The 15,483-nt window shown below is 38.6% G+C and overlaps 1 protein-coding gene across 1 annotated transcript in view; it reads right to left on the reverse strand.

Moving 5' to 3' along the window:
* Nucleotides 1-13,260: 13,260 nt before the first annotated feature.
* Nucleotides 13,261-15,483, reverse strand: part of LOC133557827 (multidrug and toxin extrusion protein 1-like) — a 141,454-nt gene continuing 139,231 nt past the window's right edge. The window contains exon 16 of the mRNA XM_061908661.1: nt 13,261-15,471. Within this exon, the coding sequence (XP_061764645.1) occupies nt 15,236-15,471 (236 nt within the window). The 3' untranslated portion in view covers nt 13,261-15,235. The remainder of the gene's footprint in view (nt 15,472-15,483) is intronic.

The following is a 15,483-nucleotide window of genomic DNA, read 5'->3' on the forward strand; positions in this document are numbered from 1 at the left end:
ATGTATACACATATAATCATCATACTTCTGTGATTATATGCATCAAGTGTTCATTCAAGGCCAAGGCAAAATATCGTGATATATATTGTATATTGCGATATGGCCTAAAAATATCGCGATATTAAAAAAAGGCAATATCGCCCAGCCCTAGTCCAAGGACATATTTATTATCAACACAAACATAATATATTATGCAAATCCAACAATATAAACAATTTGACCAGCACAACACAACAAAACACAAATTTGTGAAAATAAACATATAAGAGAACTAATGCTTGTATTGAGCCAAAGTCAACTCTATTGATATTTGGGTTATCCACGCACCCCTCGTGTGTGGGATGGACTTTTAATTCACATTTTATATTTTATTTGCATTTTGAATCCAATCATCTAAATCAAATCTATATTCGCAATACAAAAACATATACATTTTGAGGATTGTATTAAACTGCTGAAAGAGCAGTCAAAAGAATGGAAAGTAGACAGAATATTTACGTTGCTGAACTCAACCAACAATCAGACTATCCGTTCATTTCCTACCGCTTGTCCCTCTCGGGGTCACGGGGGTGATTGATCCCATCCCAGCTGCACGTGCAACTGCGGAAGTCAGTGTACACCCTGGACAAGTTTCCACCTCATCGCAGGGCCAACACAGATAGACAATCATTCACACACTAGGGCCAATTTAGTGCTGCCAATCAACCTATCTGCAGGTGCATGTTTTTGGAGGTGGGAGGAAGTCAGAGTACCAGAAGGACCCCAAGCAGTCACAGGGAGAACATACAAACACTACACAGAAAGACTGTGATCCCGGTGATCGAACCCAGTACCTTCGTATTGTGAGACACACACACTGACCCGTTTCACCGTGAAATTCACAAATCACTCACTTCTGTTACATTCAAGGCAGAGTTACATGAACATCACAATCATGTAATTTCCTAATATACAGTGTATTATTTTATCAAATATTACATCTCCAAATCTGCAAAAATGGGAACATTGCACCGTTTTATTAAGCCCACAGACTAATCTTGTATTTTATTACAATTCATGACTATTATGCACAACAACAAACTATTGTTTTATTTTAGAACTGTTTAAGTATACGTGTCAATGCCACACATTTTTCAAAGTAGCTATGAACAGTAGTCTGCATTTGCAGGGCTTCAAACAGGATGTTCTCAGAGGGAAGTGCCCGCTGAGCTTGAAGTCGCAGAGTGTCATTAGTAAGTTGCAGCAAAGAAGACTGGAAGAGTCACATAAAGATATACTGTATGCCTTCTTGTGAAAATGTCTCAATCAAGTTTAAAACACATTGATGTTCAGTTCATGAGAACAAAGATATGCAAAAAGTACTAAGTGAGTGCTTCTTAAACTTTTTTCACCAAGTACCACCTTAGTATCACCACAATGACCAGCAACAAAACACAGTAGCGAAGTGCGCATAAATATTTATTGAAAACAAGGCAGTCGGTACTTAGTGCAGCAGGACACTGTCCAATACAAATAAGTCAATAAGAAGTATCTCACACTTCTCTTTTGTAAAGTACATCTCAACAGTAGGAATGGGCATCTATCAACAGTTTGATTTGCGGGGTGATAGGACAGGACTTACTGTAGTATTTCCACTCTCGCTGGGATGCTGACCGATGGGATGCTCATATAGTTTTGTTTAGATGAAGAATCAATCACAATCCTCACCAAAGGTTAAAAAAAAGTTGCTGCAGTTAGCGTCTTTTAGGGTCTATTTCGCCATCTCAGGGGCGTGAAAGTCGATTCTCCTGTGGGTCCATGGCCACATGTGTCTACTACCAGGTAAGGTAGTTTTGAAATGAAGCAAAAGAAGCCGTCATCTAAGATGGATTCATGCAATGTGGAAAAGTGTTCCGTGGTCTGACAAGTACAAATTTCAAATTATTTTTGGAAACTGTGTCCTCCTGAACAAAGAGGAAAATACCCATCCGGATTGTTATAGGCGCAAAGTTGAAAAGCCAGCATCTGCGATGGTATGGGGTGCATTAGTGCCCAAGGCATGGGTAACTTACACATGTGTGAAGGCACCATTAATGCTGAAAGGTACATACAGGTTTTGTGGCAATATATGTTGCCATCCAAGCAACGTTATCATGGACGCCCTTGCTTATTTCAACAAGACAAGCCACGTGTTACAACAGCGTGGCTTCATAGTAAAAGAGTGCAGGTACTAGACTTGGCCTGCCCTTAGTCCCGACCTGTCTCCCATTGAAAACGTGTGGCGCATTATGAAGCCTAAACTACGACAAACGAGACCCCTTTCTCGTGAAAGACTGCGTGTTGTGTGTTTCTTGGGGTTCGCTCGGTAGCCTGCGGGTCTGTTGTGTCGTCCGGGGGGTTCCTTCCCAGCCTGCGTGCGTTAACCCTCTCGCTCTTGGCCAAGCCTGTTGATTCTTCTCCGCACCGGGCGAAACCTGCCGAATCCTTCCGTCCCCTCTCTCCTTTCGTCAAAGCCTGTTGTTTCCCTCTGTCGAACCTTTCTTCTCCTTCCTTCTCTTGTTGCTCCTTTTAAATGTGCAGTCCTAATGCTCCGCAGGTGTACCCAATTTCCCGTGCCGTTGGATTGGGCACTTTGGTTGTTAGGGGCAACCAGCTAAAAGGGGCAATGTCTTAACATACCAGCTAGGTCCACAAGGAGTAAAAACATGCAATTAAAAACAATCAAATTCTAAAATGTAAAAACATGCAATTTAAAATCCACATCAATAAAACATTATGACTTGCATGGCAATGAAACAAAAAATAAAATCCCCTACTTGTGTCCCATCACATAAGGAAATCAAAATTGGTCCCTGTATTTGCTGGAAGTCCCCCAAAAAGGCTGTACATTTGCCTAAGTGTCTAGGTGTGTGTCCCTTTAAGAAGGCCGACTTGCCTTGGATCTCCACCTGGATAAGGAATTCAAAATGTGTCTCTCTATTTGCTGGAAGTCCCCCGAAAAAGCTGTACATTGGGTTAAGGATCTAGGGGGGGAAAAAAAGCAACATTAAGTCTAAAAAGAACAGCGGAAAGAAAAAGCAACATTAAGACTATTAAGGACAGCAGGGGATTAGAACCCTCCTGTGGACTTCTGCCGCAATTGCACCCATAAACAAAATGCATTATTTCCAAGTGCGCCTTATTGAGGGAGTCCAGACTTATGAAGGGAAACAAAAACTCATAAACTGTGCCCAAAGCATGTGTAACTTACACATCTGTGAAGGTACCATTATTGCTGAAAGGTACATACAGGTTTTGGAACAGCATATGCTGCCATCTTTTTCATGGACGCCCCTGCTTATTTCAGCAAGACAATGCCAAGCCACATTCAGCATGTGTTACAACAGCGTGGCTTCGTAAAAAAGGAGTGCGGGTACTTTCCTGGCCCGCCTGCAGTCCAGACCTGTCTCCCATCGAAAATGTGTGGCGCATTATGAAGCCTAAAATACGACAGAGGAGACCCAGGACTGTTGAACGACTGAAGCTCTACATCAAACAAGAATGGGAAAAAATTCCACTTTCAAAGCTTCAATAATAATTTTCCTCAGTTCCCAAATGTTTATTGAGTGTTGTTAAAAGAAAAGGTGATGTAACACAGTGGTGAACATGTCCTTTCCCAACTACTTTAATTGGCACGTGTTGCAGCCATGAAATTCTGAGTTGATTATTTTTTGCAAAAAAAAAAAAAAAGTTTATGAGTTTGAGCATCAAATATGTTGTCTTTGTATTGCATTAAATTGAATATGGGTTCTCAGCTCCAGCGCCTCCCGCGACCCCGGAAGGGAATAAGCGGTAGAAAATGGATGGATGAATATGGGTTGAAAAGGATTTGCAAATCATTGTATTCCGTTTACATTTACATCTAACACAATTTCCCAACTCATATGGAAACGGGGTTTGTATATATATATATATATATATATATATATATATATATATATATATATATAAACTTGCTGCGTGTTTGTCTGACATTGCGGTGCAATGATGTCACGTTATCGATGGAAAAATGCATTTTTATGTGATATGCCGAGCAGTTAAGGGAAACCAAGCGTAACAAGCGGTGGAAAATAAATTTGAAAAGACAGCTTTTTAAAAGTAATAATGTTTTTTTTTTTTTTTAACTTATGACTTCCTACAGGCCGCATTTTGGATGCTGGCACTCCTGGACTAGACAGTATATCTTACCAATACTTGTAAATGAAGTCCATTCGCCTTTCTTTCTGGACGAAGATCTCTATGACTTTGTTGTAGAAGTCCTCCTATTTGTCTTTTTCTTTGAGTTTTAAGTCTCTCTTTCTCAATTGAGATAATTGCCGCAAAATGCAAGCTACTGTTTCCCCAAAAACAAGTGGCGTTTATCAGGTCTTTTAATATCTCACGATTTTCCTTTACATTGGCATTGTGGATCCTTATATGTAGTCTTCGTTGTTCATTTTGAACCAGATCAATAGGTGATATTCCAAACGTTTTTAAAGAAATCTGACCTTGAATGTGGGCAGATGAGCTTTCATGTTTTTCGAGGCTTCTTGGCAGGTTGTTCAGATCCATCCCATCCATCCATTTTCTACCGCTTGTCCCACTCGGGGTTGAGCAATTGCTGGAATCAATCTCAGCTGCATTCGGGCGGAAGGCAGTGTACACCTTGGAGAAGTAGCCATCTCAGTATATCCCATTTGGGTCTAAATACAGTCACTTGAGACTAAAAGGCAGGGAAAGCAATAAAGACGTTTTTAGTAGCACAGCCACAAAGCCATTCTTTTCGAGTATACCAATCCTTTTGAAATGAACGCGTTATTTTCTGTCCTCGGACCACACACGTTTGAATCAAACCTGGCAGCTCTGGCATCGGTTTACCAGTATTAATGACTTCATGCTTTGATTGAAAGTCTAGTCTTGAAAAATTCCTTATTTTAAAAATCAAATCCTCCATTTTTAGGACGAAAAAGCGTTGCAGTTTGCGGGAAGCATAGCAGTTGTTTTCTGTTGTTTTCTTTTTCTACTTCTTAGGGGTTCATGAACTTTTGATATATCGCCCCCTACTTGAGGCAGAGGTACTTGCTGCCCCATGGCCTGCCTTTCCCCTGTGGGAACAAGCACGCGCCCCCTGGCACGCACACGCTCAATCCACTTTGTGTGTAGTTGTGGAGGCACCACCTGTGGCTGCCTCACTTCTCGTATGCTGCGTTATTTTGATCAGGAAAATTATACAAATATACAGGAACCACATCAAAATCACATACAAAGAATAGACCAAAAGAGAAATATTGAAACTCATTTTATATTATTACTTTGTTTTTGAACATCTCATGGTTAATCCTTTTACCCCCCTGGTGGCAAGGTGAGGCACTGCCTCACTTCCCTCCCCTGACAGCACGTCACTGCTCCAGCACCCCCTGCAACCCTATAAGGGACAAGCGGTTGAAAAGGGATGGATGGTTGCATATTCCCTTAAATTACATACAAACACCGTTTCTATATGATTTGGGAAATTGTGTTAGATGTAAATATAAACGGAATACAATGATTTGAATACAATCATTTTCAACCCATATTCAGTTGAATGCACTACAAAGACAAGATATTTGATGTTCAAACACATAAACTTTATTTTTTTTTTTTGCAAATAATAATTAACTTAGAATTTCATGGCTGCAACACGTGCCAAAGTAGTTGGAAAAGGGCATGTTCACCACTGTGTTACATCACATTTTCTTTTAATAACACTCAATAAACGTTTGCGAACCGAGGAAACTAATTGTTGAAGCTTTGAAAGTGGAATTCTTTCCCATTCTTGTTTTATGTAGAGCTTCAGTCGTTCAACAGTCCGGGGTCTCCGCTGTCGTATTTTACGCTTCATAATGCGCCACACATTTTCGATGGGAGACATTTCTGGGTTGCAGGCGGGCCAGGAAAGTACCTGCACTCTTTTACCACAAAGCCACGCTGTTGTAACACATGGCTTGGCATTGTTTTGCTGAAATAAGCAGGGGCGTCCATGATAACGTTGCTTGGATGACAACATATGTTGCTCCAAAACCTGTATGGACCATTCAGCATTGATGGTGCCTTCACAGATGTGTAAGTTACCCATACAATCATAGATGCTGGCTTTTGAACTTTGCGCTTATAACAATCCGGATGGTTATTTTCCTCTTTGTTCCTGTGGACAGCACGTCCACAGTTTCCAAATATAATTTGAAATGTGGACTGGTCAGACCACAGAACACTTTTCCACTTTGCATCAGTCCATCTTAGATGATCTCGGGCCCAGCGAAGCCGGCGGCGTTCCTGGGTGTTGTTGATAAATGGCTTTTGCTTTGCATAGTAGAGTTTTAACTTGCACTTACAGATGTAGCGACCAACTGTAGTTACTGACAGTGTTTTTATGAAGGGTTCCTGAGCCCATGTAGTGATATAATTTACACACTTATGTCGGTTTTTGATGCAGTACCGACTGAGGGATCAAAAGTCTGTAATGTCATCGCTTACATGCAGTGATTTCTCCAGATTCTCTGAACCTTTTGATGATTTTACGGACCGTGGATGGGAAAATCCCTTATTTCCTTGCAATAGCTCTTTTAAAAAATGTTGTTCTAAAACTGTTCGACAATTTGCTTACAAATTGGTGACCCTTGCCCCATCCTTGTTTGTGAATTACTTAGCATTTCATGGAAGCTGCTTTTACACCAAATCATGGCACCCACCTGTTCCCAATTAGCCTGCACACTTGTGGGATGTTCCAAATAGGTGTTTGATGAGCATTCCTCAACATTAACAGTATTTATTGCCACCTCTCCTAACTTCTTTGTCACGTGTTGCTGGCATCAAATTCTAAAGTTAATGATTATTTACAAAAAAAAAATGTTGATCAGTTCTAACATCAGATATGTGGTCTTTGTAGCATATTCAACTGAATACGTGTTGAAAATGATTTGCAAATCATTGTCTTCCGTTTATATTTACATCTAAAAAAATTTCCCAACTCATATTGAAACGGGGTTTTTTCTACATTCATCAACAGTTTCAAAGCCATCCCGCCTCCAAGCACTTGTTTAAAAAAATAATACATGTGTACAAACAATAACGGGTATGTAAATGTAGCAATATCAACAAAACAATCAAAGTTTTTCCCTATATTACGTATTACAATTAATTAAGCAAAACAAAGTCAACAGTGCAAAATAACTACTGGCTCTCATATAAACCTATCAGAGCCTTCCTGTGTTCAAGGTAGGGCTGGGCGATATATCGATATATACGATATAACGTGGGTTTGTCTCTGTGCGATATGGCTCTCATATAAACCTATCAGAGCCTTCCTGTGTTCAAGGTAGGGCTGGGCGATATATCGATATATACGATATAACGTGGGTTTGTCTCTGTGCGATATGGAAAATGACTATATCGCAATATTCGAGTATATGTTCTCACGCAGTTGCTTTTAGCTGCGAGCATTACACTTCAGGCTCTTCCCACTCTTTCCTTCTCACAGACAAGCGGGCGCACATTTTTACACGTCACATACTGTCACGTCATGTCACATACGTGTCCGCCCTCAAAGAGCAGAGGTAGCAGATTGGGCTACGTTAGCTGCTAACGTAGCCGTACGAGAGAAAGAAGGTGCGGATCTGGTAACAAATGAAGACTTAATTCCCAATAAAAACAGCAGGGTTTCCATCGTCTGGCGGTGGTTCGGCTTCAAGTGGGAATATGTCGAACAGACAACCGTAATAAGGAAAGCATGCGGTAGAAGCATTGCTATAAAAAGTAGTATTACTGCTAATATGTAGCATCATTTGAAAAGTCACTTGCTAGAGAATGAGGAGAATTTCATAACCGTAGTAACATACCACATAGTGAAGGACGAATACTATTCGATTTCCTATTATGCAGCTCATTTTTATTTGACACTTAAAATGTCTCTGACAATCTTGCACTTTCTGTTTTGAAATGACGTGAATGTTGTGCCATTGCTTAATAACTTTAATAAATACACTTTTGGTCAATTGACTTAGTTGTGATTTCCCTCTCTGTATGAAAGTTTAAAAGTAGCATATATCAATGCAGTATAAAGAAGAATGTTTTAATGTATACACATATAATCATCATACTTCTGTGATTATATGCATCAAGTGTTCATTCAAGGCCAAGGCAAAATATCGTGATATATATTGTATATTGCGATATGGCCTAAAAATATCGCGATATTAAAAAAAGGCAATATCGCCCAGCCCTAGTCCAAGGACATATTTATTATCAACACAAACATAATATATTATGCAAATCCAACAATATAAACAATTTGACCAGCACAACACAACAAAACACAAATTTGTGAAAATAAACATATAAGAGAACTAATGCTTGTATTGAGCCAAAGTCAACTCTATTGATATTTGGGTTATCCACGCACCCCTCGTGTGTGGGATGGACTTTTAATTCACATTTTATATTTTATTTGCATTTTGAATCCAATCATCTAAATCAAATCTATATTCGCAATACAAAAACATATACATTTTGAGGATTGTATTAAACTGCTGAAAGAGCAGTCAAAAGAATGGAAAGTAGACAGAATATTTACGTTGCTGAACTCAACCAACAATCAGACTATCCGTTCATTTCCTACCGCTTGTCCCTCTCGGGGTCACGGGGGTGATTGATCCCATCCCAGCTGCACGTGCAACTGCGGAAGTCAGTGTACACCCTGGACAAGTTTCCACCTCATCGCAGGGCCAACACAGATAGACAATCATTCACACACTAGGGCCAATTTAGTGCTGCCAATCAACCTATCTGCAGGTGCATGTTTTTGGAGGTGGGAGGAAGTCAGAGTACCAGAAGGACCCCAAGCAGTCACAGGGAAAACATACAAACACTACACAGAAAGACTGTGATCCCGGTGATCGAACCCAGTACCTTCGTATTGTGAGACACACACACTGACCCGTTTCACCGTGAAATTCACAAATCACTCACTTCTGTTACATTCAAGGCAGAGTTACATGAACATCACAATCATGTAATTTCCTAATATACAGTGTATTATTTTATCAAATATTACATCTCCAAATCTGCAAAAATGGGAACATTGCACCGTTTTATTAAGCCCACAGACTAATCTTGTATTTTATTACAATTCATGACTATTATGCACAACAACAAACTATTGTTTTATTTTAGAACTGTTTAAGTATACGTGTCAATGCCACACATTTTTCAAAGTAGCTATGAACAGTAGTCTGCATTTGCAGGGCTTCAAACAGGATGTTCTCAGAGGGAAGTGCCCGCTGAGCTTGAAGTCGCAGAGTGTCATTAGTAAGTTGCAGCAAAGAAGACTGGAAGAGTCACATAAAGATATACTGTATGCCTTCTTGTGAAAATGTCTCAATCAAGTTTAAAACACATTGATGTTCAGTTCATGAGAACAAAGATATGCAAAAAGTACTAAGTGAGTGCTTCTTAAACTTTTTTCACCAAGTACCACCTTAGTATCACCACAATGACCAGCAACAAAACACAGTAGCGAAGTGCACATAAATATTTATTGAAAACAAGGCAGTCGGTACTTAGTGCAGCAGGACACTGTCCAATACAAATAAGTCAATAAGAAGTATCTCACACTTCTCTTTTGTAAAGTACATCTCAACAGTAGGAATGGGCATCTATCAACAGTTTGATTTGCGGGGTGATAGGACAGGACTTACTGTAGTATTTCCACTCTCGCTGGGATGCTGACCGATGGGATGCTCATATAGTTTTGTTTAGATGAAGAATCAATCACAATCCTCACCAAAGGTTAAAAAAAAGTTGCTGCAGTTAGCGTCTTTAAGGGTCTATTTCGCCATCTCACGGGCGTGAAAGTCGATTCTCCTGTGGGTCCATGGCCACATGTGTCTACTACCAGGTAAGGTAGTTTTGAAATGAAGCAAAAGAAGCCGTCAGATCAGTGTGTCACAAATAGCAGCGTAAGCTAGCATTAGCTCACTGCTCCGCTAAAATAGTCTGTCTGCGTTGGTGCTTATAACAACAATACCACTCATATTTGGTTAATTTTCCGGTCATTACATGTAAATGGAGTATTGTTAGTGCTTTCTAGATGTTTTTAAAGAGAGAATAATGAGCACAACAGAGGACACTCGATCTGTTGACTCAATGCTATATGTTTACGATTTTGAATGCATAAGGATTGTCAATGATAAACACCAATTGTTAGTGCTTTCTAGATGTTTTTAAAGAGAGAATAATGAGCACAACAGAGGACACTCGATCTGTTGACTCAATGCTATATGTTTACGATTTTGAATGCATAAGGATTGTCAATGATAAACACCACACTGCGTTCTAATTTGTGCGTATTTCCAGTATGACTGATCTCATAACATGGTCAGAGTGCAGAAGCGTTATTACCATGATGGCAATATCTGAAAATAGACAAAGGTATCCGAAGCAGGAATATTAAAAATGGCTGACTGAATTTGTGTCATTTTGTGATGTTTTAACTGTGTTTTCACTTACTTTGCGGATTGTAAATACAATTGGATGTGGTTTAATGGATACATCTATCCATCCATTTCCTACCACTTGTCCCTTTTTGAACAATGAAAGACAAATAAGCATATAAAGTCAAATTGTTTTTCCACTCTACTGATTCATTGAACAAGTACATGTAGCATTTTGGCCACGGTAACATTACACACAGTTTGAATAGTAACAACTTTGAATATTTAATTAAGTCATTCATTAGAAGAAGCCTGCGTACCACCAAGTACCAAATAATTAAACAGTTGGACATTTAAAGGGGAACTGAGTAGTGTCAAAGCACTTTGAGTACCTTGAAGGTAGAAAAGCGCTATACAAGTACAACCCATTTATCATTATAACTGCACCGTATTTTTCGGACTATAAGTCACAGTTTTTTTCATAGTTTGGCCAGGGGTGCGACTTATACTCAGGAGCGACTTATCTGTGAAATTAATTACACATTACCGTAAAATATCAAATAATATTATTTAGCTCATTCATCTAAGAGACTAGACGTATAAGATTTCATGGGATTTAGCGATTAGGAGTGACAGATTGTTTGGTAAACGTATAGCATGTTCTATATGTTATAGTTATTTAAATGACTCTTACAAGGCACGTTCTCAGTTGGTTATTTACGCGTCATATAACGTACACTTATTCAGCCTGTTGTTCACTATTCTTTACTTATTTAAAATTGCCTTTCAAATGTCTATTCTTGGTGTTGGGTTTTATCAAATACATTTCCCCAAAAAATGCAATTTATACTCCAGTGCGACTTATATGTTTTTTTCCTTCTTTTTTATGCACTTTCGGCGGGTGCGACATATACTCCGGAGCGACTTATACTCTGAAAAATATGGTATATTTTTGTAATTTTTCCTATTGTTCACAATCATTATGAAAGTCATGATGACGGATAGATTTTTTTAAACATATTTTCTAAATATTACATGAATTCAATCAAAAGTCTGATAACATTGCAGCCTATGGGAGTTGTTCAGTTATGCTTCTAGAGCCCCTAAAAAAACATCCAAACACTTTGATTAGGGTTTTATTTACATGATGTAAGTACATATGTAATGTAGTAACGAGCTAATTTATAAAAACATTTAATATTTACGCATTTTGCTTATTTTAAGCATAAGCTGTGCAATGATTTCCAAAATGCATCACATTTGCTTATTTTCTTCTTCATCATTGATTTCTGCTCACTGCAGACTTTATGAGAGCCAACAAACATAACTAAACATCACTTATTGTGCAAAGTCCACTGTCAGGAGGATGCCGACTGTTCATATATTCCCTTTTAGATGAAAAATGTCTCATAATCCTTGCAAAGATACGAGGTGAGGGCCGGGGGGGGGGGGGGGGGGGGGGGGGGAAACACACACTTTTTGTGTCATTGTCGTCAGTTCCAGGTCCAAAGTGGCGGTCAAAGTGTCCCACTTTGCTGGTTATATTCTCAGCCACCTGTTGTCCAGGTGAGATGCATGACTTATGATCTGCAATAAATTTACAGGGAGCAGGAAAGCGATAAAGCAGCAGACCACTCTTGTAACACAAGAAGTCATCTCGTCACCGCTATGAATAGGTCGCCTGCATTAATGCCTTCTGTAACTTTATCACTAATACTTGATTAATATTCAAATCACAAAATCCAAATGGAGTATTGCTGGTGCTTTTTGAATTGTTATTTATTGGATTTTATGGGCGAAATAGTGGAGTCCCATTGGCTCAATTGTAAGCGGACTTTTAATTAAGTTTATTTAATATTTAGAATACATTAAAAGAATCCATCCATTGTCATAAATATTGTGAGCGGTTGGAAAATTCCCCAAAAAAGTGCAGTTTCCCTTTAAAAGTTTAGAGAAACTCAAGATAAGTTCATTGTTAATGTTAATGAACAGGTTAAATTAATTTTGAACGTAAGCAGAAGTATTTAATAAAATACCAACAAGCAAGAGTGACGAGAGAAAATGCAGCAAACAAAGGAAAAAACTAATCAAAGGAGAATAAATCAAACCTGCATGTAATTCTTAGACTGATAAAATATTTTTGATATGTGACTTTAAGTGCAGATTTGTTTCTCTAGCTGCACTTCATAACCAAAAACAACAACCTGGTTTTGTTTTGGTTGAGAGGTTGTGCTAGCCAAGACTTGATGTCCAAAATACAAATAATAAGCAGTGTATGGCATCACAACAATAGAAGTTGATGCTGTGCCTCCTGATGACGTTCAAAAGTGGTAGCATGTCAAGTTGGAAATGACAGGATCCAAAAACATATGAATTTATTTTGGGTATAGATCTTTGGAATTTTTATCTATGCATAGAATAATTTATGTGAGAAATATTTAAAAATATATGCTGTTTAAACTTAAATTTGAAAAATGGCAAGTTGTTGAGGGTCTCCTGATTAAAAGTGCAAATGACAAATAAAGCTCCCTGAATCCTTGAAAAAGTCACCTTTTATCAGTAAATCCAAGTTAAACACGGGCAGAAATAATTTAATATTAGTAACTATTTCATGAATACTGTAAATACAGATTTGATGACATGACCATCGTAATTAAGTCATAATGCTTTGTTGGCTGTTCAATGTGGAATTAAAATAGCCATTGTTGTTATCACTATCATGACTTTTATTAGTACTATTATTACTATTTTGAAGAATAGCTATTGGTTCGTTTAAAATTGGGACACTACAGACATATTTTAGCCAGAGAGTCCTTTAATTAATTTGACGTCTTGAGTAGATGTGTGTTGTTGTGTGTGTGTGTGTTCTTGACAAATGCATAGAAAGAATGACATTGGCATGAAACTTAAGTACAGATCAAACAGTTTGTAAGACTAAAAACATTGACAGGGGGATTATGTAGTCTCTAGAGCCATCTAGCGATAAAACACATAAATTACAGTTACAATTGCTATCAAGTGACTAGTTAGGCTTAGATTTAGACAAATAATTCACAAGAGAAATTGTTCCACACATTAGCTCAGTTACAAAGGATGGACATAATTAAGTGCATAAGGGCACTAAAAGAGGGTGAAAACAAAGGTAAAAAGTACACCAAAAATGTACCGTGATATACTAATCCATAAACAATGGAGGTAAAATTGAACCAATTATCTCCACACTTGACTCAAAAGGCATTCAAACAAGTTGACAGCAGTACAAAGTAAAACACTTCATTTCAACGTAAATGCACTTTACCTTTGACAATAAAGTCACGTCTTTATCATGAACACAGGCAGCAATGAACAACAGTGCGTCTCTTATTTCTGCACAATCAAAATAAGAACTGCGCAACACAACACGAAAAGGTGTTTGGGCATATTGAGTAATTGTAAAGGTGTTACCCACGATAGGCCCTCTGACAATATAAGTCAGAGGTGTCAAAGCCGTTTTCAATGAGGGCCACGTCACAATTATGTTTGGCCCCAGAGGGCCGATTCTAACAGTAAATACTATTGTTACACAATTTTTTAATGCATACAAAAGGCGCACCAGATTATAAGGTGCATTAAAGGGGTCATATTATGAATTTTTCCTAAATTTAAAATACTATCCTGTAGTCTACATAACATGTAATGGTGGTTCTTTGGTCAAAATGTTGCATAGATTATATTTTACAGATCATCAAGACGCTTTCTGACAGTTGCTTCAGGGTGAGCAGTTTTGTGCGCGGTCTTATTTACGTGGCTCACTTTCCGCACCGTTTTCTCCCGGTCATCTTTGTTGTAGCGGTGTAATGTGCAAGGATGGGAGTTGAAGAAGTGACAAAAGATGGAGATAACTGTTATAATGACATTCAGACTTTACTTAAATCAATAACGCAGCGGCATTTCCTCATCCATGGCTCACTAGTGCAACAACGCCGGAAATGTGTCCTGTGAAAAAACGTCCGACCGGAACTCTCTAATAACTAAATATTCGTGGATTATGTAAACCCACTACACCGGTAGTTTTTAGCGCTTCCATAGCGTAATAAGTTAGAACTTTACGCTACTTTATATTAGAAATGGCAACAGCAGAAAAAAAATGGAAAATAGAGAAAAACAAGAAGCTTATCAACTACGGTATCGGTGTGGACGACAGTAGCGGACCTGCGCACATTTTCAGGACTTATGCAGATCCCAAATACAAATCAGCAGGTACCAGAAGGAAAAAAAAAGGTTTTTTTCCTAATATTACGAAACAAAACTTTAGATAATATGTCAGCTAATGGGTGCCATTTTGCGGTCCTTATACACACATCATAGTAATACTTGTATCTCTGACTACGGTAGCTGTAATGGGCCGACAATCCATCAAGCGATGTGGCTTCAAAGTCATACTAAAACATGTTGACAGATTTTTGAGTGCCGTGTGTAATATTCTTTATTTTCAATGGAACATTTAAAGTTTTGATGTTGTTTACTGGCACCATATTGCAGTCTACACGTATCTCTTATAGAATTACTCCGTACATTAGGCGCACTGGGTTATAATATTTCGATTTTTGAGAAAATGAAAGGATTTTACGTGCGCATTATAGTCCAAAAAATACGGTACATGTTTTTTGAGTTGTAAAATAATCCACCATTTGGATGGCTGCTTGTCATTAGGAGTGATGGTAGGTCCCCAATCAAACCAATTGAGAACCACTGCTTTAGGAGATGATTGAGCAATCAAACCAGGCAAAGAATCATTTCAGCCTTTCAGTGAAAAATTGATTGGCTAATATTCCGACCACAAGGATGACAACCATTAAAAATAAAGTCAAGCCACGGCGCAACAGCAGCTGTGGTAGTGAGAGAACATCTCCAACTATGGTGATTCCAACCTTATGTTGGTCAGGAAACTCTTGGGGGTTTTGGACCTCTTCAGCGCTCTCACAACTGAAAGCCGTGTCATAAGCCTTACCCACTTTGGCGTGCGAGTCTGGAAATTCAA

This window comes from Nerophis ophidion, linkage group LG01 (genome assembly GCF_033978795.1).
Source record: "Nerophis ophidion isolate RoL-2023_Sa linkage group LG01, RoL_Noph_v1.0, whole genome shotgun sequence".
Taxonomy (NCBI): domain Eukaryota; kingdom Metazoa; phylum Chordata; class Actinopteri; order Syngnathiformes; family Syngnathidae; genus Nerophis; species Nerophis ophidion.